At 41.2% G+C, this 26800-nt stretch overlaps 1 protein-coding gene across 3 annotated transcripts; it reads right to left on the reverse strand.

Moving 5' to 3' along the window:
- Positions 1-25518, reverse strand: isoc1 (isochorismatase domain containing 1). 3 transcript variants are annotated; one of them, XM_041187069.1, is made up of 6 exons: positions 25156-25518; positions 20028-20147; positions 11196-11399; positions 5580-5696; positions 1086-1123; positions 397-525 (listed from the first exon to the last, which is right to left on the reverse strand). In XM_041187069.1, exons 1-5 carry the CDS (start codon positions 25402-25404, stop codon positions 1109-1111), a joined length of 705 nt encoding a protein of 234 aa, XP_041043003.1. In that variant the 5' UTR covers positions 25405-25518; the 3' UTR covers positions 397-525; positions 1086-1108. The 3 variants fall into 3 exon arrangements, 2 of the variants coding, with proteins under 2 accessions (XP_041043002.1, XP_041043003.1); XR_005942891.1 differs by lacking the exon at positions 1086-1123 and adding an exon at positions 4122-4258 and having other exon boundaries at positions 398-525; XM_041187068.1 differs by lacking the exon at positions 1086-1123 and having other exon boundaries at positions 1-525.
- Between the last annotated feature and the right edge of the window lie 1282 nt (positions 25519-26800).

The raw sequence follows: 26800 nt of genomic DNA on the forward strand, positions 1-26800 counted from the left end.
TTTCATTGATTGCAATGATTTATAAAAGTGATTCCATAGAATAAGATGTAGTTGCATTTACAAAGTACATAAGAAATCAAAACCATGAGCATCTATTCCAGGGGTTGTAATACAATTATTTTTTACTTAAATAGACACCTGTTAACGCTTCCAGAAATACTGCTCCATTACACATAGCATCTGTAGTATTTAAGACCTGCAACCACAACAGACAGACAGCAAAATGTGACTACAAAAAGACCATACTGGTACTGAACAATTTTAAGCACTTATGCCTGATGTTCTTGTGTGATGCCAGAACTTAATGCGTCTCCAGTACTTTCAGATGACTCCTTTGCCAGACGATATAACTGGACACTTTTGGTTCTCTTTATTTATTTAGACCTTGGAAAGGAGCCCAGATTCTGGCGCACTTGCCTTAATGAGGTTTTGAACTTCTTTGAAATGAGGATGATCCTTATCAGCAACTAGTTGCAGAAGCACAGCTTCACTGGTAGTAATTATAATCCCAATACGGGCTAGGCGCTATGAAAAGAAATAAAAGATTCAAATACAGTTCAGTGGTGACAATAGTGCAAAAAAATTAATTTTTCTTTTGATTCCTCTTCCCACCAATTTTCTCCTCTCCTTTTCCGAACAAGGTAACTCTTGCTGGGGTATAGTTTCAACAGGTCCCAGCCACCCTCCAGGACATCAGACACGAGACTATGCAATCTTGAAAGACTTAGTCACGCCCGATCCTGTCCACCCTCAGTCACTGATAGTGCTGAAGCATGAATCAGGACTGTTTTGTTCCTCCTTCCTCAACAAGAAATTCTGAGATCAACTTTGGCAGCCAAACCGCTGCCCATGCTGAAATCAGATGCCCAGCACAGGTCAGGGACTGGATTTGGAATTTACCAGCCCTGGGTGACTCAGTGTACCATATATGACACTTACCCAGTCAGGCATCAATTTTCAAACTTTCAGTGATCAAATTTCCATCTGTTTGTCAATAACAACTTACAGTTGCCTAATATCTATACGCCTAATGTTGAAAAGAAGAAAGGACACAAACCAAGAAACTGTGAGTAGGTGAGGCCTACCTTGGTTTCTGATGACTGTAGATTTACCACTGATTATTCTGTTTATACATCATGCATGAAAAAATTAAAGTACCAGAAGATATTGTTAGTAAATCAGTTTTCATTGACTCTGTCCACTTGTTAATTCTCACACTGTCATATGAAATAGCTTGCATCTCTCTTTGAAAGATTTTCAATCTCAAGAAAACATTAGAGACTTTCAGATTGGACAGTTAAGTGACAAATTAATTTTAACATAGATAAATGTAAGGTTGTTCACTTTGGGAGGAAAAATAGAAATATCACTTATACTTTTGAAAATAAGAAATTGACTGGGGTAGAGGAGCAAAAGCATCTCGAGAACAAATCATTAGAAGTAGCATCACAGGTCAGCAAAACTATTATAAATGCTAACAAAGCACTGGGATTTTACTTCTAGCAGTAGAGAAGCAATGAAGTATGCCAAACATGTTGCACAAGATCCTGGTCAGGCCACACTTGACAGGACTGCACACAGTTCTGATCTCTGCATCTACATTTGTTTTATAGTACAATGAAGGAAATATAAAAAGGTCTGCAAGGATAGTATCAAAAGTGAAATATTAGAATTATTGGGAAAGATTGAACAAGCCGGGGCTCTTCTTTAGAAAAAAACTTACGAGTTGACCTGACAGAGGCCTTTAAATTGATGAATGAGTCCAATAGGATAGAAGTGGAGGAAGTGTTATTACTTGTTAAAGAATCCAAAATTAGAGGCCATAAATATAAGATAGTTACTAATAAAACTACTGGGGAAATAAGGAGCCATTTCTTTACTCGGATAGGGGTTAAACTGTGAACTCAGTAGCACAAGGAGTAGTTGAGGAAAACAATTTAGATGCATTCAAAAGTAAGCTGCATGAATACATAAGAAAAAAGGGAATAGTAAGATGTGCTGAAAGGCTGAGATGAGGTACATGGAATGAGAAGAGATGCGTGTGGCATAGAAACATCAAAATAGTTTGTTGGCCAAAGGGCCTGTTTCTGTGCTGTAAATTTTCTGAAATCTTTAAAATTACATTAGCAGGGACTTAAAACAAGGATAAGAGTAGCTACAGCAGTAAGAGCAGTATTCTTTAAGCAATTAATCATATGGATAGCTAAAATATCCAGCTTGCTACCTCATTGACACTATAAATATTAATATAAACAAATGCTGTCAACTCTGGCACGCAGCTTTTCACTTTAGCATTAGTAACAGGACACATTTTAATTCAGTTCCTTCTTTAAGTACCAATTTCAGCATTAACTGTATTTGTTAATATTTGTTGCCAAAAGGGGTTTCCACACTTTCAATATGATCCTGTGAGAGACCAACAGTAAGTGGACTTTCGTGAAGCAGGTATAATCCAGCCACTCTTATTTCTAAAGGAAAGTTTATATTTGACTTTATCAATACATCTACAGTTTTAAACGCCCCAGCAAGAAATGGTATGGAAAACAAAGTGGATAATATGAGAAATGTCTCAAAGTCAGATCACATTGGGATTCAAACCAGTGACCATCTAACTTGGAAACCAGTGTGATACAGTTACAGCAAAAGGAAAGACGCCACCCATTTTTACCCATTTCTGATTCCCTCCAGTAAATTCAATACTGAGATATGAAGGTAAATTTTCTGACTTATTCAACCTGGCACAGTCCACTGGACACAGTGCTCCAACCATTCAAAACTAATGGCCAGATAACTACTGTCTGAATTTCTGACACACACAGCTGTGGATGAGGCTACTGACTAGGAACATGAACTGAGAAAAATACTTCAATGCTGAACACATTTTATACTATTCTTGAACATGGACAAGAAGATTAAAGGGCAGGATAAATTATGAGCTGAAATTTTCTGGATGCAAATAAGGATCTTTGTGCTTTCACCTGCTGCCCGAACTTTGTTGTGACCTTAGTCGAGTTTCCTCTTGTGGGTCATTCACAATATACAGAGTGAGCACTTGGCGAGATCTTGACCATCAAGATGGAACCCTTTGCTGAAGTAGTAAATGTGGTGATGGGGTAGAAGTGTTACAAATGAATGATTTTATTTAATGGAAGGCCTGGACTTGAAAGAGGCAAGTATGGAGGGAAAACCTCTATAAGGCCCTCTCCATTGAAACAAAAATGGGGGTTTGTCACCACTAGCCAAAGACTACCACTACCTCACTCCTGGTGATCACCAGGTATTGATCGTATCAGAGGTGGCAACAAGGCAAGCTAGACAACTTGCTGGATTCTGCCTCCCCATGATCATTTACAGGCAGTGGATAGATGAGTGAAGGCCAGTGGCTTTTTTTGCTGTCATTGGGGAAGAGAAAAAAAAAGAGGGAACAGAAGCTGGCAGTGTGTCTCCCCTGTTTTGGGGTGGAATAACTAAAGAAAATCCAGATCCATAAATTCTTGTGCATGTAATGACAATTCAGTCTTACAAGACAACCCAGACCTCATTATGAAATATAAGTACATTTATATGGAGTAATGTTAACTGTAAATTGAAAATGCAATGTAATTGCAGACAGATCAGTTTTAAACAGCAGAAATGTCATGATGAGTCAGAGGTCAAGCATGTGTAATTTTCACATTGATCCTAAGTGGCTACAGATGCACCACAATGCAAAGGTGGATGTTCCAGTGAAGGTGTTGTTTCAGGGCAATCTAAGTGACGCACGCTGGAAATGGCTGTCCTCTGGTAACATTTAACGGACAGCGTACATTCTACAATAAGCATCATCCCTGTTTCACTTTGAAGAGAGAGCATTGTAAAACCCAGAGAGATTTGGGAAATGAGAGGTGGGAAGCTTTGATCAAGGCCCTCACTACTTTTGAGAAGTAGGCCATTACTGCAGCCAAAACCAGAACGGAGGTGAGAACCAGATAGGTGAATCCCAGTAGAGTTTACATCCCAAAGCTCACTTTTGAACTCTGTAATCTAACACTCTATCAGAAGCTTTCCAGGAATAGCTGTGCCATATTATGTCTCTATTCTTGTCAAATAAGTCATTTTTAGTTCCTTGTTTTAGCACTGACCTTTTTAAGTCTTTGCAGGATCTCTGTAGGCTTCCAAAGCTGACCTTACCTGGCAGTCGCCAGGAAGCAAATCTCTTGTGAAGTAGTAACAGCACACCAGAAACACTTATGCACTCATCAGCTCAAACTCATCCATCCTAGAAGGTTTAAGTATTGAACAGAGGGCAGCATGAATAGTCAGCCAAAGAGCATGGTGGATAGAGGTAGAAGCATGCGAAGGAAAAGCAGGAAGTCCCTTGCCAAAAAGGTTAAAGTTGCAACCCTTTCCGTGTAACAAGGTCAGAAAAACCCATTGTTGGTGTCAGTGTTACCCAAGATTGGAATTATGAAAATAGAGGCTGATCCACTTCCGGCAGCATTGTCTGCCATTCTTGAACTGACCTCCATGAGGTCCTTTTCCCATTCCTTTCACAGTGTGTGCCTTGGGGACCTCCAAGCCCCTTGCAGAAATATCTCCTCTCTCCTCCTCCTGGACTAAGGCCTCAATTGTCGGAATACAGAGGATGTAGAAGTCCCCTCTCTGATCTTATTCCTTCTCTGATACATTTCTGGGGACAGTTTCTGTATACAGCTCCCCTGCACCTGCCTTTAATGAAGTGCAGGCTAGTTTTGACTCATGGTAGTCATGCATGTATCTGGGCCATCTGTTGAGCACACAGCCATTCAGTAGCATATTCAGTGCTGGGCTACACACCCCAACACAGCGCACAGCATAAAGTTTCATGCTTCCCCTCAACCAGGCACTGGGTACATGATCCCTCTGCTCGCTAACGGGCTTTACTGAATTTTTAGCCCTAGATCTCAGTGGTCTAGCTTTCAAGAGTAGAACACTATCTAAGCACAAGAGGTTGTTGGACACATTAGGTGATTCACCTTGAAACTCCCAACAAAGAGCAGCAAATAAGGAGGGATGTAGTAAATGCATGAGTGAGCTACTGAGGGTTGGCACTCAGAATCTACAGAGAGCAATTAACAGCCAGCATTTTCATATACCATCTCCAGCATAGTCCTGTAAGAAAAACTGCATCTGCTGCCTCTCAGGATTGGGCTGTACACATGCTACATCATTAGGCAGAATTTCTAGTAAATCTGCCCAAGTGAGGCATAAGATAAGGACTAGATTTCAAGATGGAATTGTTGTCATCTCAGTCATGCCCTATGGTCTGCAGGTGCTTAGTGACATGGAGGCTCTAGCAAGATGGGGTAAGGGAATGCATCATCCTGCAGCTGGCAGCAACCATTGTTAAAGTCTAAAATTGGCTCTGATAATAAGGATCTCTCTAAACTCTGAAGAAGGGTCATACGGACTCGAAACGTCAACTGTTTCTCACTCTACAAATGCTGTCAGACCTGCTGAGTTTTTTCAGCATTTTGTTTTTGTTTCAGATTTCCAGCATCTGCAGTATTTTGCTTTTAGCTCTCTAAACTATATGTTTTAAATATTAAAAAAAAACTTACCTCCAAAGCAAACATTCTATCCATCATGCTTCTTGAAGAGGTTGCATCAGCTACAATATGGACTTCAAAGCCTCTTCCAATCAGATCCAGGGCAGTCTGTTGTATGCAGACGTGAGTCTGTCAGGGAAAAAACAGAAATTAGAGACAATTTTTAAGCATCAATCTAAGTTTTGTAGGGAAATTGCAGGTTTGATGGTGATTAGGTAGGAAGAGTCAATCACCAGGTAGTAATTTCTTTCTGTGTTCAAAGCCAATAAAATAAATTTGGCATAGGATGAAGGACTGTCCATCTATATGCATTTAATACTTTCAATCTGGTTCTTTGCGATTATGAAAACAAACTTCAAACAAATGAGTAGAGTCTTCATCTTTACGTACTGTAGCCATTATTTGAAATCAATGCAGAACAAATCTCAGTGAAAACGCTGTTCAGATCTAACTGAGTGGCTGCAAAGGCATTTCCCAGATTTCCTCCCGTAGGTTCAAATGATAGCAAGACTTATGATGGCTCAGAGCACACTAAGAGACACAGTAGATTTATCCTAATAATGATGACACCCTTCACGAAAGTAGCAAAGTCCTCTACCACTGAATTTCTGGCAGTACCGCTGAATTCCTTAGTGTTGATGGGCTCTGATAATTGCAACCTGTGGAGGGGCAAGGTTCTCTTCTTAAAGCAACACAAAGAAGCGTTATCAGACAAAAAACAGATACCAAGACAAAGTGATATTAAGAGGTGAAAGGTGAGTTCTAAAGCCTGCCTTAAAAGGAGACTGAAAGGGAACTGTTTAGAAAAGCAACTCCAGAGTGTGGGGCCTTGATAGCTGAAGGCACAGCTGCCACGACTGGCAATGGGGGGGGTGAGGGTTACACAAAAGATCTGAATCAACAGAATGGAGAGGTCAGTGGATTGGAGAGCTGGAGGTGATTATTAATATAGGGATGGAGAACCAATGACAGGATTTAAACAAGGGAATCAGAATGTTAAATTTGAGATTTTGGAATTCCAGAAGCCAATGTAAATCAGCAAGGTTAGGGGTGATGGGTGCAGAATAGGATATAAAGACAGTTTGGATGAGATGAAGGTAATGGCAAGTGGAAGATGGGAGGCTGGCCAGGAAAGCACTGAAATTATCGAGACAGTAGCATGGATGAGAGTTTCAGTTATAGATGAGCTGAGACAGGATGGAGATAGATGATATTACCAAGGCAGACATTATGAGAGTGCAGGAGGGGTGGGGGTGGTAGGTGGGAAATCTGTGTGCTGGTGAGATACATTGATTCGAAGGCTCAACTCAAAGTCCACAAGATGCTAAGACGGTAAACAGCCTAGTTCAACCCAAGGCCAGGGAGTTTAATCAGCGAGGGGTACAATTCGTGGCGAGTGTTTGGAATTTGTAGCAAGGGCTCAAAACAAAACCTTCAGTCTTCCCAATGTTTAACTATTCAGTGCTGGATGTCACAAATCATCTGACAACACTGAGGCAGTGGAACACTTGACAGACTGGGTGAAGACACAGAGCTGGTGTAATTGGTGTACATATGCAAATTGACCCCATGTTTGCTGACGGATGTCATCACGGGGCTGCATGTAAGTGAAGGAGAAAGCCAAGGACAGATCTGTTGAGAATTCCAGAAGTAATGGTGCAGGGGCAGAAAGTGACATCATTGATGGAGATGCTCTGGATATGATTGGAAAGATAGATAGACTGGAACCAAGCAACAGCAACTGCTGGATTTAACTTTTTGCCTTTAACGACAAGGGTTACTGAGCTAGATAATGGAGAGAAGTTGTTGGAGGAGGTTAGGATGGTAAACTATACCAAACGTCGTAACAAAAACAGAATTACCTGGAAAAACTCAGCAGGTCTGGCAGCATCGGCGGAGAAGAAAAGAGTTGACGTTTCGAGTCCTCATGACCCTTCAACAGAACTAGGTGAATCCAAGGAAGGGGTGAAATATACCAAGCGTCGTATAGGTGTCAAGGAAGATGGATATAGTCACATATAATGTAATTTGTAACTTTGACTAGGACTGCTGTGACATGGGAAAATTGAACTGCAAAAGAGAGGAACAAGGATTCGTTTATCTCAACGTGAACTTTGGAGAGGAGTGGGAAGTTTAAATTGTGGCAGTAGTTTCCAAAACGGAAGGGTTGAGAATTTCTTTATGAAAAGGAGGGTGTGATGGTGGCTATTTGAAAGCAACAGGAATGTACTGATGATAGGGAACCATTTACAATGTTAGCTAGCTTTGGGGGCAGCAATGAAATTGAGCAGTCAGCTAAAATATATGTCAAGGGGGCAGGAGATGAATTTTATGGACAAACTGAGCTTTTTAAAATTTATTCGTTCACGGGATGTGGGCATCGCTGGCTAGACCAGCATTTATTGCCCATCCCTAATTGTCCTTGAGGTGGTGGTGATGAGCTGCCTTCTTGAACTACTGCATCCATGTCATGCAGGTATACCCACAATGCTGCTGGAAGGAAGTTCCAACTTGGAAAGGATATGAGGTGCGGCCAGACAGGAAATGGAAAAGGTCACAAGCTGGGCCTAGTTTTCTCTTCATCTGCAGTGATATATAATTGACACTAAGTTATACAACAAAATGAACTGATGCTACTCAGAACTAGTTTTCACAGAAAAATGGATAAAAATCAAGGAAGCTAATCCACAAAATGCTAGTAAAATCCAGGAATTCCACATTATAAATGCAAATTTGGCCTTTGAGTTATTGTTAAAGAAAAGGCCCCAAAGTTGTCTATCAATGAGGTACAACTCTGTAATGCAATAAGCAAGGGTCACATGGGTGCCATTCAAAGCTCTCGTAAAAAAAGGCCATGCCAATTCTAACTCCACACGTTGCATATTATATTAAACATAACTGAACGATGTCATAATACTTTAAATTCAGTGGTTTCAGCTTTCACTGGATCTCTCTAAACAACAGTTTCTTTCAGAAGTTCAAAATTTTTGTTTTCATTTTTCTCCTCCCCTATTTTAAAGACAGTTAATGCAAGGTACCATTGGTGGTGGTTGCACTTCAGTACCTTGCTCAACTGAGCATACACAAGCCTGATAAGCTGTTCTGCTGTGGAAGCATTGAAGCTGCATTTAATGCTATTTTTACACAATTGTCATACATGCTTACTTCCAAGAGTTCACTGAATAGTGATCAGAAGCTAAATAAATTTCCTCCCCAATACAGAATTACTTATTACATAAACACCCTGAATTTTGGTCTTACATGTCTGGTACTGAAATACTCTGGAAGATAGGTAATAAGAGGCACAAAAACACAATGTTTTATCACTAAGAAAACAAAAGAAATACAAATAACAAAATAAACATTAGTGGATTGTGCAGTGAAGTCATGTCTGCTACAAGGCTTTGCCTGTTACATTTCTGGTCTACAAATGGACTGTGAATAATGTTTTTCCCTCTGTATTTAGATTTGTAATAAAACTCACAATTGTATTTGATTTAAGAGAGATGAGAGAAAAGTAAAACCTTGTTCAAAGTGGTCATAGGTTGCATAGTATGGGTTTGAAAAGATTTTTACATGGTTCTACAGACACGCCCCAAAAAAGGGATACTTAACTGAGCGTCACAAATAACTTGCATGATCATAGATACAACAAACTGCCTAACGAAACCATGGATACCCTCAAATTATGAACTACAAACAGTTTTCAGTATACCAAGTTTGTTTACAACTTAAGATTCCGAATATGCAGTCAAATGTGCAGCAGCTGTGGGAGAGGAGAAGGGTTTTTGTGTGATGGAGATCTCTTTATCGAGGATGCACAGTGGCAGAGAAACACCTCTAACCTGGAATTGAATACTTCAGCAGCTCCATCAGGAGGATAGAGGTCTTTCTTTGCCACTGTAGAAGCTAGTGGCTGGGGGAGTCAGGAATGCAGGTACTGAAATCTCAGGAGGGTGGCCTGAAATCACCAGGGGTGTGGGCAGAAGGAAGCTGGAGAAGATAGAAACTGGAGAATGAGTGCTGCTGGAGGCAATGGGGGAGGGGGCAGGAGGATGTGATGTTTAGGGAAGAGGGGCACAGGGCAGAGATGGAGACTGAGGACTAGTGGCTTGGAGGGTGGGGTGGGGGCAGCAGGGAGTGATGGACTGAACAGTTTTTCCTTTTCTCCATCCTCATCTGCTTTTGGGAAGCCTCCTGGACCTTGGCACTTCCCATCCAACAGCTACTGGTGCACACCACAAATAAAGATCCCCAGACATAAGAGACCAATGTTCCCTCTAACTTTTGTTTGCTGTACATGGCCAGCTTGTTGCACTATGCGGTCCTTTTAAGATCAACGCGTGGCGATACATGTGTGCATCTTAAAAGGGAGCGTTGCTTGTGCACTGCATGACACATTCCTAATTGCTGCTTGGCTGCACAGCTTTGAGAGAAAATTATAAAGGTTGGATCCTTTGCCAAGTTAAATCCAATAACATTTGTAGAACTCATGGCATTATTTGTTGCCACACGACTGATGTTACATGGTCAAAAAATCACGTTGGTAAAGGTCCAGATTGCTTCCAACCAACATTGGCTACTCTATTCCACCAGTACATCAGGTACTGATGAGCTTCTAACAGCCCCCTACCCATCCCCAACATTTCAAACATTAGCAGCCGGAGGGGCAGGACATTAGTCCCCTTCAATTTAGGCAGGATAAGCCAGGCACTCCAGCCCTAGAGCAGATACATTTTTCTCTTTGTCGACTGCTAATGTAGCAGCTCCCAGGACCAGGACATCTCTTCCTTAATGGAAAAGGATCCTGGGATGGCAATAAACTAGGAAACCCAACAAACAGAAGATGTCCTGTGATGTGATTTCAGTTTAAAAGAATTAAGCATAATACCAGGAATGGGTGAATAAAACAAGGAACAAACACAGGAAATATAGCTAATGTCAGGAAAGTTGACTTAAAGAGTTTACTGACCATATAATGATCATTTTGCTAATAAGGGTATCAGCAAATAAAGGCCACCTGATGCATGTCCTTCAGGTGTTTCAGACTGTAATATAGTCAGTTTCTCGATAGCTGTGTGGCCAAGGGTAGCACTAAATGCAGGGGAATCCTGGATTTAATTTTCAATCCTTCTTTGGTAAGCTGATCTCAGCTGGGACAGTGCTACAATTTGTTTTCTTGCCTCTTGTAAGGGAGAGGAAAGAAGGAAAGAAACAAATCTCAGTGTGCATAGTGAGGGAAGCAGACGGATTAATCCTTGGCTCAAACGCCACCAAAAGACTTTAAATCATAACATTGACCAGAGTCCTGGAAACAGGTCATTTGTTGCTCTTCATATGAAAATGATATATGTCATGAAGGAACAGAGAGGTAAGAAGTGGTTTTAAATAAAAAAGGGTTAATACACAAACGCACACATACTCTGAACCACAGGTTGTTTTGTGATTCAATATACCACGTGGTTTTAATCTCATCCAGACCAAATTAAAAATAGCAGGGGTTAAGATGCTGATTTCAACGAAGAGGAAGCAGAAAAGGAAATATGCTAATCATGTATCTTGGCACAAAGAAAATATATGGTAAATAAAGGATAAAACAAACATACATAAAACCAAATAACTACATACCTCAACTCCAAACAACACAACACTTTGAACTCCTGGCATTTCATTAAGAGCATCTTCCACCTCTGGTACAACCATTGAAAATTTAGTTTTCGGTACAACCATCTTGGCTGTTGTCACATCAATTTCTGCTACAGTACTCCCAAGTCCTTTTGGGTATTGTTCAGTGACAATAACAGGAATTCCCAAAATGTGGGCACCCTGAAGCTGGAATTGTGTTCAAAATAATATTAAAAAAAGTATTAATATATATACACAAGTAGATGAAACAATAATATTTCTTTCAATACCATTCAGTAATAATGCTCTACATCATACATTACTCAAGACATCCAAACAAACCCTAAAAATATGAAGGAGCACTCTTGGCATCATGAAAAATATAGAAACTTAAATGAAGATTTTTATATGTGAAGCAGGAGGTATGACAGAGCAATTAAGCATAGATGTTAAAGATCTATTAATATCCCAAGTCCGCAGCATGAAAAATGTATTGTTTTTCAGTTACAATTATAGATCACTTGTTTTCTAATATTAACCTGGATTTTGGGGTAGTAATGTCAGTAAAACTGGCAGCATTCACTGTCATCATCCCTCTGAAACCAACAGAACAATTCAGAAATTGCTGTCAGTGATTCTCTGCCTCTCCACAGAATGCACTATTGAAGTAACCCCAGACTGCAATCAACCAGAATTCACTGAACTGATGAGAACTTATCTTTTAACAGTATTAGTATTACCAGAAGAAACCCTTGAAAAAGTTACACGTTGTTTGAGAAGTAACTGTGTTTTTAAAGGTGTACTAATTTTACAATTATTGCTAAGAAAACCTTCTGGAATGCTCCTGCTAAGACCTAAGCAATGATTTATAAAGGCTTAGCATAACTTTCTTGCTTTTGTACTCTATGCCTCTAATCTTAAAGCTCATAACCCTGTATGCTTTCTAACAGCCTTATAAACTTGCCCAGTCATCGCCAAAGATTTGTGTATATCCTGTGGGTCTTCATGTCATATTCTTGGATTATTTGGTTTTCACCGAAGATATTGTGACTACTAGTCTATTGTGCAATGAGGGTTTAAGAATTCTTAAAATAAATATTTTTATTATTCTTTGAATAAATAGTATGCAAATGAAATTTCAAAAAAAAATCTAGCAACTCAAATGTGATACAGTACAATATTACAAAGCAGCCATCATGGAAATAATGCCACTATGGAGCACACAGTCTTTAACAGTAAAAAGATTTGTATCACTACCTACAGGACCAATTGGTATTTCAGCACTGTTACCACCACTGGGAATTTGCTCTGTACGTTTCCCATTCCACCACCGTAACACCGGCACAGAAATGGGTTTCTACCAAACCTCTGCCAAGGTTAAAAGGGCAAATTCCCAAGGAAATATCCAGTTTTTGTTAGGTGCCCCTGCAGGATATGAAGGCTGGCAACAACTGAAAGAAGCAAGCATGCTGGTTTTCCCATTCTGAACTCAGCAAGATTCTTTGGTGGTTCACAGAAACTTTTCTACAAGAACTGAGAAACAAGTACAAACTTCTCATTGGGAAGTGACAAAACGGAGCTATGATGCAGGTATTCAGTGATTTCATTAAGCTATTGGGTCCATTGTCATGCTGCTCTGGCCATGGTAAGGCAGGACTTGGAAGCATGATGGTACTGTCTCTCAAGATGGGATGCATCCAAGCCTTTGTGCGAGCACTCTCCTATGCTTTGACATATACCAGAAAATGCACTGGACCAGGCCATGGCAGTTGTAGAAGGTCTTGCAGCTTGTACAAGACGAGGCATTACAGCTGGCTGGGCTGAGGGATAGTGGGAAGAAAGAATCATCTCAAACTCAAGCCAAACATGACTAATACCCCCATCATTAAGGTAGCACCTTGATAAAGCAGAAGATCAGGTTTACAATGGCAAATGTCACCAAGGGAAAGAAATGCGGCAGCAAACAGCAGACACTCTCACACAACACAAACAGAATTGTTAAAAAGTTTATTGCACTGTAGCTATATGTTTGAATAGGTGCCAAGATTGGGAGATGTGGGAGTTGAATGTGAGATTTACACATTGTAGGTAAAAGTATATTTTGGAAGGCATAGGGATGGTGTAGACAGAACTGTGAATGCAGTGGGCATATTTCCAAGCTACCAAGTATTATATCAAAATGAATTGGTAATTACTATGTGAAGTACATTGTGCTTAATGGTATAGAAATGGCAGTACAACAATAATTAACACAAGAGCCCCTGAACACCCAAGTGGAAATAGTGAAAAGGTAGAGAAATAGGGAGGTCTTGTGGCACAATGGGTTGCACCCTGCCTCTGAGCCAGATACTCCAGGTTTGAGTCCCAATCTAGGACATGATGGTCAAGAAGGTGGGTTCATAACCCAGCCAAACAGGTTGATTGTCAACCCACAAATCCTTCCAATATGCCTATAGTAGGCAGTAAGAGTGGGAGAGGTTTCTGATCAACCATGTTTGATGCAGTGTGGCACCCCTCAAATGAAACACCTGGCTTCAGGCAAACAACCTGTTCCAGGAAAAGCGAGCTCCAGGGTGCAACTCATTGAGCTACAGAAAACAGAGGTAGGCATGTGCTTTGTCTGCCTCATGCATCTCTAGACATGGGAAGTCTTCCAAGTCTATAGAGATAGTGTTCTACAAATTTTCATACTGGGCTAGTAAAATCCATTCTCCAGCATCTCTGGAATTCCATGCTGTATGAGCAGTTGGGTGAATCAGCACTATGCTGGTGTAACAGTGAAAATTGCATACATGACACAATGACATAATTGGGGCATTATTTCCAAAGATATACAAAACTCCTGAGACACAAAAATTTCATTGAAAATTTGGGCATTATGCCAAACCAGCAGAGATGCAACAGTAACAGATTGCCATCCTTTGATCCTGCTGGTTAAACCCATCTATTCAGAAAAATTAGGTTAGTGCAGCTGAATTGCACCAGCCATCAGCTATAATCCCTGAACTAATATCCAGTTTAACAAAAAAGAGTTTTTTCCATTCCCACTGTCACTGAAGACTTGGAGATAGCAACGCCTGCTAATATATTAAGATAGATTCTCCAAGGAAATTGCATCGTAAGATTATGGGGAGAATTTTCTGTTCAGCCCCACACACCGGCGCATAAAATGACGCGTGGTGACGTCGGATGTGCATCCCAATGTCAGTGTCATTCCAATCTTTTGTTCGGCAGGCGCACACCAGAGTCAGCTGCGTGCCGCCAATCTGTCAAAGGCCTGTTAAGGCCATTAATATGCCAATTGAACAAATTGACAGGGCTGCCCGTCCGACCTTAATGTTGGCGGGCAGGCAAAGAGCCCAAAAGCGCCTTTGCATTTTGCATGAAATCTCATCCACAGGATGAATTTCATGAATTAATTGAACAAACAACATTTTTTTAAAACATGTCCCAGCTCATGTGACACTCATGTGATAACTCCTATCTCCTTCTATTCTAGTCCTCTAGATATAAAGGCCAGCATTTCATTAACCTTTATTGATTTATTTCCTGTATCTGTCCATGACATTTTAATGATCTATGAAGCGCATGCACGACAGAGCGCAAGCCCCAGCTCTCCCTCCTCTCCCCGGCCCACACAGATAGTGCTGAGCGCTACCAGGTGCTCGTCACACTGGGCAGGCCAATTAAGGCCTGCCCACGTAAAGTGGCGGCACACAGCCGATTGTGGGTGGGAATTGGCTCCACGCCAGCCCGCGTCTGCTCCCAACCGACCCACCCAACAGGGAGAAAATTCTCCCCTATATTTCTGATATATTCATATAACAGAAATGATTGTATGGCTAAAAGCTGTCCAAAAATCAGTGCTTGTCAGGATACTATGATAACATACTACTGTACTTGAAAATCCTCTACACAACCAAGGCCAAAAGAAAACACGAATGCACAAGTTATAATTCTGGTGAAACGTAAATACAACGCTCAAAAGATCCAGAAAGAAAGTATTCATTACATGTCTGAGTAACAGAAAAAAGGAACATGCATATACATATATAGCACCTTTACAACCTCAAGACTTGAGTCTCGCTTCATAGATCATTAAAATGTCATGGACAGATACAGGAAATAAATCAATAAAGGTTAATGAAATGCTGGCCTTTATATCTAGAGGACTAGAATAGAAGGAGATAGAAGTTATACTTCAGCTATACAAAGCCCTTGTTAGGCCACAGCTGCAGTACTGAGAGTAGTTCCGGGCGCCACACCTTATCAAGGATACATTGTTCCTGGAGGGATTGCAGTATAGATTTAACAGAACAATATCTGGACCCCAAAGGAAAAATTACGAGGACAGATTACACAAATTAGGGTTGTATTTAAGGGAATTTAGAATGTTAAGGGTAATTTGATTGAAGTTTAAGATAATAAGGGGAACAATTTGGAATAACAGTGCAGATAAAGAGAAACTATTTCCGGTTGTTAGAGAGTTTACGACAGGGCGTATCGTCTAAAGCTTAGAGACAAACTTTTCAGGTGTGAAAGGAGGAAACAATTTGAGACATAAAGGGTGGTAGAAGTTTGGAACTCTTTTTCGCAAACAGCAATTAACATTTGAGGTAACAGAGCAGGTTGATGAGAGTAATGCAGTTGATGTGGTTATACATCAATTTCCAAAAGGCATTTGATAAAGTGCCACATAACAGCAAAGTTAAAGCCCATGAAATAAAAAAGGCAGTGGTAACATGGATACAAAGTTAGTAGAGTGACAGGAAACATGGTGGTAAATGGTTGTTTTTCCAGAATTGAGAAACATATATAATGAGATTCCTAGGGGTCAGTATTAAGACCACTGTATTTCTTGATCTATATTAGTGATCAAGACAAAATTTTCAGATGATATAAAACTTGGAATAATTGTGAAACGTGAGGAGGGATAGAGATAGATTTCAAAAGGACACAGGCAGGCAGTAGAATGGCCAGGCACATGGCAGATTAAATTTAATGCAGAGACATGTGAAGTGCTACATTTTGGTAGGAAGAACAAGGAGAGGCAAATGTACACAAATTGAATGTGGCAGGGCAGGTTGAGAAAGCAGTTAATAAGCCATATAGGATTCTGGGCTTTAGAAATGGAGGCATAAGAGTACAAAAGCAAGGGAGTTATGATTAAATTATATGAAGTACTGTTTCAGCCTCAATTGGAGTAGTGTGTCCAATTCTGGGCACTGCACTTCAGAGGGTGCAGGGAAGATCTTTTAAATGTATTCTTTCATAGGATGTAGGTGTTGCTGGCTAGGCCTGCATTTATTGCCTTTCCTAAATGCCCTCGAGAAGATGGTGGTGAACTGCCTTCTATAACGGCAATAATCCACTTGGTGTAGGTACATCCACAGTGCTGTCAAGAAGGGAGTTCCAGTTTTTTGATTCAGTGACATTGAAGGAATGGTGATATATTTCCAAGTCAGAACGGGGTGTGTGGCTTGGAGGGAAATTTGCTTAATGTTCACAAGGGTTCCCATGCATCTGCTATCCTTGTCCCTCTAGGTGGTAGAGGTCACGGGTTTGGAAAGTGCTGTTGAAGGAGCCTTGGTGAATTCCAGCAGTGCATTTTGTAGATTGCACACACTACTGCCACTATGTATTGGTGGTGGAGGGAGTCAGTGTTTAAGGTGGTGCATGGGGTTTCAACCAAAGCGGCTTCTTTGTCCTGGGTGGTGTCAAGCTTCTTGAGTGCTGTTGGAGCTGCACTCATCCAGGCAAGTGGCAAGTATTCCATCACATTCCTGACTTGTGCCTTGTAGATGGTAGACAGTCTTTGTAGAGTCAGAGCTGAATTACTTACCACAGGATTTCTAGCCTCTGACCTGCTCTTGCAGCCACAGTATTTCTATGGCTGGTCCAGTTCAGTTTCTGGTCAATGCTAACCCCAAGATGGTGATAGTAGGGGATTCAACATTGATAATTTCATTAAATGTCAGGAAGAGATGGTTACTTTCTCTCTTGGAGACGGTCATTGCCTGGCACTTGTCTGGCATGAATGTTACCTGCCACTTATCCGCCCAAGCCTGAAGGTTGTCCAGGTCTTGCTGCATATGGACATGGACTACTTCAGTATCTGAACAGTTATGAATGGTGTTGAACCAATTAATAAAGTAGCTGAAGATGGTTGAGCCTAGGACACTACCCTGAGGAATTCCTTCAGGGATGTCCTGGAACTGAGGTGGCTGATTTCCAACAACACAATCATATTCCTTTGTGCTAGGTATGATTCCAAGCAGTGGAGAGTTTTCCCCAAAAGCCATTGATTTGTTTTGCCAGGGCTCCTTGATGCCACACTCAGACAAATGCGGCCTTGATTTCAAGGGCAGTTACCCTCACCTCGAGTTCAGCTCTCAGTCCATGTTTGAACCAAGGCTGTAATGAGGTCAGGAGCTGAGTGACACTAGAAAAACTCAAACTGAACATCAGTGAGCAGGTTATTGCTGAGCAAGGGCTGCTTGAGAGCACTGTCAATGACCTTGCTGATGGTCAATAGTACACTGATGGGGCTGTAAATGGCCAGGTTGGATTTGTCCCGCTTTTTGTGGCCAGGACATAACTGGGCAATTTTCCATATTGTCAGGTAGATGCCAGTGTTGTACCTTTAGTTGAGCAGCTTAGCTAGGGGTGCAGCTAGTTCTGGAGCTCAAGTCTTCAGTTCTATTGCCAGAATGATGTCAGGGCCTTTAGTCTTTGTAGTACCCAATGAATTCAGCCATTCTTGATATCACTTGGAATGAATCAAATTGACTGAAGACTGGCATCTGTGATGCTGGAGATTTCAGGAAAAGGCCGTGATGGATCATCCACTTGGCACTTCTGGTTGAAGATGGTTGCAAATGCTTCAGGCTTGTCTTTTGCACTGACGTTCTGGGCTCCCCCTCATTGAAGATGCAGATATTTTTGGATCCTCCTCCTCCAGTTAATTGCCCATCACCACATGACTGGATGTAGCAGGACTGGAGCTAAGATCTGATCCTTTGATTGGGCGATCGGTTCGCTCTAACTAGCACATGCTGCTTTTGCTGTTTGACATGCAAGTAGTCCTATGTTATAACTTTATTGGGTCGACACCTCAGTTACCCTCCTGCACTCTTCACTGAACCAGTTTTGATCCCCCGGCTTGGTGGTGATGGCAGAGTGGGGGATATGCCGGGCCACAAGGTTGCATGTTGTGGCTGATGCAATTCCGCTGCTCATGATGGCCCACAATGCCTCGTGGATACCCAGTTTTGAGTTGCTAGATCTGTTCAAAATCTATCCCATTTAGCATGGTGGTAGTACCATATTACACTATGGAGGGTATCTGCTAGACAGGACTTCGTCACCACAAGGCCTGCATGGTGGTTATTGCTGCCAATACTGTGAAAGACAGGTAAATCTGCAACAAGTAGGCTGACGAGGACTAAGTCAAGTAGGTTTTTCCCTCTTGTTGGTTCCCTCATCACCTGCCACAGGCCCAGTCTAGCAGCTATTTAGATAATCACTTGCATTGCCATAGCCTCCAGGGCTATTGGCCAAGTGCTGGAAAATGGGATTAGTGTAGTCAGATCTTTGTTGACCAGCGCGGACACGATGGGTCGAATGGCCTCCTTCTGTGCTGTAAAAGTCTATGAGCTATGACCTTTAGGGCTTGGCTAGCTCTCAGTAGTGGTGTTACTGAGCCACTCTTGGCGATGGACTTTGGAACCCCCACCCAGAGAACATTCTGTGCCCTTGCCACCCTTAGTTCTTCTTCCAATTGGTGTTCAACATGGAGGAATACTGATTCATCAGCTGAAGCAGAGGGCACTAGGTGTTAATTAGCAGGAAGTTTCCTTGCCCATATTTGACTTGATGCCATGAAATTTCAAGAATTACAAGAATGGTTCCAGAGATGAGGGACCTCAGTTACCGGAATAGATTGGAGAGGCTGGGGCTGTTTGCCTTACAGGAAAGGTTGAGTAGAGATTTGATAGAGGTGTTCAAAATCATGAGGGGTCAAGGCACAGTAGATAGGATGAAATTGTTTGAGAACACCAATTTAAATGGATTGGCAAAAGAAGCAAATGCAACATGAAGAAAAATATTTACACGCAGCAAGTTGTTAGGATCTGGATTACAATGCCAGAGGGTGTGGTGTAGAAAGATTCAATCATGGTTTTCAAAAAGGGAATTGGATAATTATCTGAAGAAATAAAAAATTGCAGGGCTATGGGGGAGTGGGTCTAGCTGAGCTTCACTTGCAGACAGCCAGCACTGAAATAACAGGCCAAATGGCCACCTTTTGTGCTGTAAACATTCAATGAACTTTGAAATCTAAGATTGATAGTGCCTTTGGCTAACAAAAAATCTAAGGGGTATGAGGCAAAAGCCCATATGGAATTAAATTGCAGATCAGCCATTATCCCATTGAATGGTGGAACAGTTATATGGAGGGCTAAATGGCACTCTCTTGTTCCCATGTTCTCAAAGCTCTTCACAGCTAACAAAGTACATTTTGAACTCTGGTCACTATTCTAGATTAGGATACGCACCAGCCAATTTACTCACAAGATCTCACAAACAATGAGAACATTGACCAAAAAACCAAGAATGAAAATCTGCTCCCAATAGCCAATTTTAAGAAAATATAAATTGTTTAACATTTAAACCAATGGAACAACACTTAAATTTTTAAGTGGAAGGGTCACTACGTTGTTCAGAATTTTATTCACGATCACCATGACAAAGGGTAAATGATGTGTCTTACTTTGTTGCAAAGCACCAGTGCTTGATTAAATTTCAGAATGAGCAATCAAACTTGAGAAAACTCACCAGCCTTTGCCCTACACTTATGATATCTCCAAAGTACTTGATTGCAGGCCTGAACCTTTCCTGCATATCACAGCAGAAAAACACAGTGCTGGAAGCCACAAGGTTTCCAAGTGAAGTCATCTGGTAAAACAAATACAAAGAGTATCATGTCAAAATTGACCATTCCATTTCTGTGTTCACAATAACAAACACTTGACATGCAATAGGGCAGGTGATGGAAATGCCAGTTATAATAATCGTTATCAGTCAACAATGTACAGAATTTCTCACTGTCAGTTCAGGACATTGAACATAAGGATAATGTGGTTGATAGCTTCTGCCCGAAGTTTTTAAAGGTTTAACTACTCATGATCAGAAGCTTGGATTTCAAAGGATCAGCAGACAACAATTTTCTGGATCAGCACTTACAGCTTTACACTTCGCAGATATGCAATCAAATAGTAATAACAATTGTTAGTTACCAAAAGCTTTAGCGTCAATACATCATTGATGGGTTTCTTAAATGAGCTTTCCCTGATTTCAAATCTGGTATTGTGTCAAGTCTTTCTTCTTATTTTCAAGATAAGCTAATAAACTTGCTTTGAGAGATTTAGCTCAATGCAGCGAGGATATCTGAAATATTTTGCAACATTTTCTCTGATCTATTTCTCAGATTATTAAAAACATAAGTGATAATCACAATGATGAAGCAAAGGCTACCTCTGCCTGCCTTTTGCATTAAAATTAAATACTTCCTTTTTATACTTACTATTTTAATCTTGTAAAATTGCAAAAGTGAATTTCACATGAATACTATTTGGGAAACGTACACAAAAAAACTGACCTTACATTTGGATCACTGGGTTTGAAAGCACTAAGACACATAATTATACACATTAAATATCACGAAAGTTAAATATTTTGATCCATTGCTACTTCACTTAACACCAGATGTAAGTTAAGCTATCCATTGGGAAATTAGTTCTAATTATTCATGTGTATTATTGTACAAACAGAAGTGAGGCCTATAAAGCTCACGGGGGGGAGAGAGGCGGTGGTGGTGGTGGTGGTGGAGTGCGAAAATGGTAACTAAAGGAAAGGCACATTCAATAAGACTGAATAGCTTACACTGGTGAAACATGTTGTTATAAAATAAGATTTGTTTGTTGGAAGCATAAAGCTATGTGTTCAAAAGCTGGATATAGGAAGACCTAGACAACTATATTTGGAGAAAAAGATCAAGTTACTAAGAATGAGGAGCCACATAATTATTGAAATCACATGATTTAGGGCAACATAAACATTTTAAATCGTTATCATTGTAAAAAGCTAATTACATCATCGTTCTCCAATCAAAAGAAAAAATTCTTATGGCCAATAAAAATTATTGCCAAGAAGTTTAATTTTCTGGATGAGAAAATCAGCATAATCCCAGGATCTGATGACTGCTACATATCATTTTTTAAAGTTTATATGAGAATCGTAACAGCTTACAACATGTTTAGTTATAAACAAAATCCTCGTTATATAGTGCCATAATTAATTTACTTCAAGCAGATCAAGTGATTATGTCTAGGTTATCTTTGTTCTGGGAAGCAGTGTACGGTAAACACTACAGTCTTTGAAGAGTCCAAAGTTAATTAATACAGTCATTATTTCAAGTTTCCACAGATGACTATTCAACAACTTATTTTCTGGAATCATACGGATGTTGATTATGATAATGAAATTGAAACCTGTCAAGAGGGGGAGTTCATCACTATCTCCAAAGACAATTAAGCATGTTTGCAGGTCTCATGTTGCATTCTTAAAACAAAGAAGATCTTGACATCTGTGGCAGGATTTTCCATGGAAACTAAACTGAATTGTGCTGTGCAAGTTGGAGTGTATCAAAAAAAAAGATAAAAGGAGAACATCAAGAACGGTAGATCTGCTGGTCAGTCACTGCATCATCACCACAGCACAAGGATGACGACACTGGGGAGATACATCAAGTCACTGCAATGGCACAGTGCTACTTGATATCTCGCAGAACAGTGGCACAACTATGCTCTGTACACCATTCAATTTGCCTGGACACAGTGGAGAATTACCTTATTATTCTTTCATGCGATGTGAACATCACTGACGAGGCCAGCACTTGTTGCCCAAACCTAATTGTCCTTGAGAAGGCAGTGGTGAGCCACTTTCTTAAACTACTGCAGACCATCTGATGTAGGTACACCAACAGTGGTGTTATGGATGGAGTTCCAGGTTTTTGACCCAGTGACAGTAAAGGACAGGTGATATAGTTCCAAGTCAGGATGGTGTGAGGCAGGGAGGGGAACTTGCAGGTGGTGGTGTTTCCATGCATCTGTTACCCTTGTACTGCTAGGAGGCAGGGGTCACGGGTTTGGAATGTGCTGTCAAAGGAGCTTTGACCAGTTGCTGCAGTGTATCTTGTAGATGGTACACACTGCTGCCACTGTGCACCAATGGTGGAGGCAGCAAATGTTTCAGTTGGTGAATGGGGTGCCAATCAAGCAGGGTGCTTTGCCCTGAATGGTGCCGAGCTTCCTGAGTGTTATTGGAGTTGCACTCATCCAGGCAAGTGGAGAGTATTCCACCACACTCCTAACTTGTGCCTTGTAGATGGAGGAGATGTTTTGGGGAGTCAGAAGGTGAGTTACTTGTCACAAAATTCCCAGCCTCTGACATGCTCTTGTAGCTCAGGTATTCATTTGGCTGGTCCAGCTCAGTTTCTGGTTAATGTTAACCGCAGGATATTGATAAAAGAGGATTATGGTGGTGGTAATGCCTTGAATATCAAGTAGAGATGGTTAGGTTCTCTCTTGTTGGAAATGGTCACTGTCTGGCACTTGTATGGTTGAATATTACTTGCCACATATCAGCCCAGGCCTTGCTGCATTAATGTTGGCTCCATTACCAGTCTTCTGGTCACACTGGTCACAGGCCAGCAATACTCCACCTTGCAGCTTCAAAATGTTACTGTGGTGTTCCTTTGATCTATCCAAAAGTCAGTTTGCAAGGGTTTTGAAGCCAGTAATTGGGTCATTGTTGTATAATGTTCATCATCTGCCAATGGTCCTTTGAATGATGGGTCTTCCTAAAGCTCTGGAGCTACTCAATTGCTAATTCTGTTAATAGAAAACAGTTATGGAACAAAAATATTGAAAATGTTAAATAAACATAATTAATTCCTTTGTTGTGTGTACATTTATTTGTTAATTTTTTATTTATTTTACAAAATAAGATATCAGGTACTTGGTTTTGAAATGCAAGAAAGATGCTTATTTACCCATGAAATTTTATACAGCTATTTGACTGAACTATATTTTTGAAATCACTTCTTTGTCCAGTGCCTTTCTCGTTTCTTCATCCATTTCTTCATTCATGCCTCATATACTGGTTGAAAACCTGCAGCAGGTTTCCTCTTCACTGTCTCCAATGCAGCTGTGACACTTTCCAGAACCTTCTGCTGTACGTGATAGCAATTTTATCCTCGGTCCTGTCATCATTTAACATACTGACATAGATGACTTACTATGTTCTAATTGAAACATATAAACTTATATTCAGCACAAAACTACAAATGTGAAAAATGTATACATCCAGATCACTGAAATCAATATAATGCAAATGATTTAATTGCGCATTATATATAAAAATTAAAATTGCTTCATATGTACATTAGTAAGATCTATTGATTTATATATTATGTCAAATATGAATATGTTGGTTTAAGTTTGTTGTAATGAATTCTAATCCAACTGTACCTTATAATATTGGCAGTAGAAACCATTTCAATCTACCCCATAAAAATCAGCTAAATTATTGAAATTTTCTATTGACTAACAGTAAACATTTACCATTTAAAACCATTTTGACCTCTAATTTCTATATCGAAGTTAAATTAGAAAACAGTTTGGTTATTACATCTAAATAAAGCAGAATGCTGTATGTAAATTTTTAAATAGAAGCATATATTATAGTCAACACTCCTCAGCATTTGTAATCCATCTGTTAACTTTGTGGCTGGAGTGGGAGATGAGACAGTGATCTTTCACAGCACTATGGATAACGAGTGAAACTGAGGAGGGTTGTGGGGCAGGCAGCTGCAGTCTGCCCACACTACAGGCAGACACCTCAGCAGGATTGATGCTGTCTGAAATAAAACGTACTATATTTAATTGGTGTACTGTTGACAATAGGGCTACAATATTAGCGAAATTACAGAAAACTAACTTATTTAACTGCATTCATAAAATTAATATTTTTGACAAATTCTGAATCAGTGGCACAGTAATCAAAAATGGAATGCCAGAAAACCTTTTGTACGGTAAATAAATGAAGACATTTTTCGTTCATTTGACCGATCTGCGTTTGCACAGAATCATAGCACCAAATTCTGGCATGTGTTCTTTTGTGCAGAGGTAGCATTAAATATCAAGTTTGAGACCAGCCAAATAAGGGCCAGTGTAAGTAGGAACATGTATATAACCGAATACAATAGTGTTTAATTTGATCAATAAGAATCAGCTCTGCAGATAATTACTGACTTTTTTTTAAAATAAGTAACATCGACTGGACAGCTAGCACATCCCTGCAGATTTTTAATATATAAATGAAAAGGTTAGGTCTCACTGTGCTAAATTGCTATATGTGTAAAATAACAAAGCGCATTGACATAATCTCCATGTATTTATCACACACAAAAAAATTCTTAAATATTTTAATTGCATTAGTTGCTACCCAACGCCTCATTCTCACAGGTATATCAATCAATCAATCTCTGTCTCAGACTCTCCTTCTCTCTCTGTCTCAGTCTTTCCATCTCTCTCTGTCTCAGACACTCCGTCTCTCTCTGTCTCAGACTATCCACCTCTCTCTGTCTCAGACTCTCCATCTCTCTCTGTCTCAGACTCTCCATCTCTCTCTGTCTCAGACTCTCCATCTCTCTCTCTGTCTCAAACACAGCCACATATTTTTTTGCCGTGTCTTAAACACTCAGACTGCACCATCCAATGAACCTGTTAATGCAAGTAATATCAATTCTTATTTGCACACATGCAACTATATTATAGACCTTAATGGAACACTGCAAACACGTTTCACTGACACATAGGGCTGATCCGGGGCCGGAACTCACCGGCACTTGCAGAGACATCAGCCGCAGTTTACATTTCTCGTTGACGACAAACCCCTTGGGCAGGTCGATATACTCGCCCCACTCGGCCGAGTGCAGCTGGATCACGAACTTACGGTGGACGCCGATCAAACCGCCGTAAAGAGCCAGGAATTTCTGGATCAGTACCTCATGGCCCGAGCCGGCTGGCACGGTGGAAGCTCTGGAAAAGGTCGAGAAGCAAAACAGGACCGGCACCTGAGCTTCTGCCATGTTGCTGGACCATAAATATCCGCCCCCTCAACTTTAACCCCAGTATCGGAGCATCATCCACATCCTTTCCCTCCGCTCACTCACACTCGTATCAGGCTCAGGCGGGAAGGGAGGAGGGACCGCCCGCCCCGCCCCCGAACGCAGCGCCCCGTCCCCGCTCGAGCGTCCCGCCCCTTCCCCTAACGAAGCCCGCCCCTCGCCCCCACGTGGCGCCGCGACCCGCCTCCCCCACCCCCACCCCCAACGCCTGGCCTCGCTCCCTTCCTAGCGCCGCCCATTCCCCCACTCAGGCCCACAGCCCCGGCGGATCAAGGACAGTGAGGGGAGGGGCCACTGAGACCGCGCCTCCCCCTCGTCTGCGCTGCCCATCGCTTACGGTGTGCCAATTCTCCTCGGCCCGGCCACCTCCACGGCCCCGCCCCCTTCATGGCCCCGCCCCTTTCACAGCCCCACCCCTCAGCGCCCATGAGCCCCGCCCCATACAACCCGCCAAGCTCCCCCCTCAGTGGATTTCCAGGTTGTGATCTTTTAATATATTTTTATATTTTCTAAAACAAAAATACCTGGAAAAACTCAGGTCTGGCGGCATCTGTAGAGATGAGCACAGTTAACGTTTCGAGTGCCCATGATTCTTCAACAGAACCAAGGAAAAATAGAAAAGGGTTGAAATATAAACTGGTTAAGGGGGGGTGGTGGGACAAGTAGAGCTGGATAGAGGGTCAGTGATAGGTGGAGATAACCAAAGATGTCACAGACAAAAGGACAAAGAGGTGTTGAAGGTGGTGATATTATCTGAGGAATGTGCTAATTAAAGGTAGAAAACAGGACGAGCAAGGTACATATAGCCCTAGTGGGGGTGGGGTGAAGGGATTGAAAAAGGCTAAAAGGTAGAGATAAAACAATGGATGGAAATAAAGTTAAAAATAATGGAAATAGGTGGGAAGATAAAAATCTGTATGAATTATTGGAAAAAACAAAAAGGAGGGGGAAAATCGGAAAGGGGGTGGGGATGGAGGAGAGAGTTCATGATCTAAAATTGTTGAACTCAATATTCAGTCCGGAAGGCTGTAAAGTGCCTAGTCGGAAGATGAGGTGCTGTTCCTCCAGTTTGGATTGAGATTCACTGGAACAATGCAGCAAGCCAATGATGGACATGTGGGCATGAGAGCAGGGTGGAGTGTTGAAATGGCAAGCGACAGGGAGGTCTGGGTCATGCTTGCGGACAGACCGAAGGTGTTCTGTAAAGCGGTCACCCAGTCTGTGTTTGATCTCTCCAATGTAGAGGAACCATTGGGAGCAACGAATGCAGTGGTCTAAGTTGAGGGAAGTGCAAGTGAAATGCTGCTTCACTTGAAAGGAGTGTTTGGACCCTTGGATGGTGGGGAGAGGGGAAGTC

Source organism: Carcharodon carcharias, chromosome 4 (genome assembly GCF_017639515.1).
Source record: "Carcharodon carcharias isolate sCarCar2 chromosome 4, sCarCar2.pri, whole genome shotgun sequence".
Classification (NCBI taxonomy): Eukaryota; Metazoa; Chordata; class Chondrichthyes; order Lamniformes; family Lamnidae; genus Carcharodon; species Carcharodon carcharias.

Bases quoted from the DNA above. Each gene is read 5' to 3' on its own strand.
- isoc1 (XM_041187068.1), bottom strand. From the start codon at position 25,404: ATGGCAGAAGCTCAGGTGCCGGTCCTGTTTTGCTTCTCGACCTTTTCC. The intron at 20,148-25,155 runs GTGAGTTCCGGC...TTGTTTTACCAG, and splicing joins TGATGTCTCTGCAAGTGCCG to ATGACTTCACTTGGAAACCT. The intron at 5,697-11,195 runs GTATGTAGTTAT...TTTCCCTGACAG, and splicing joins TTGTGTTGTTTGGAGTTGAG to ACTCACGTCTGCATACAACA.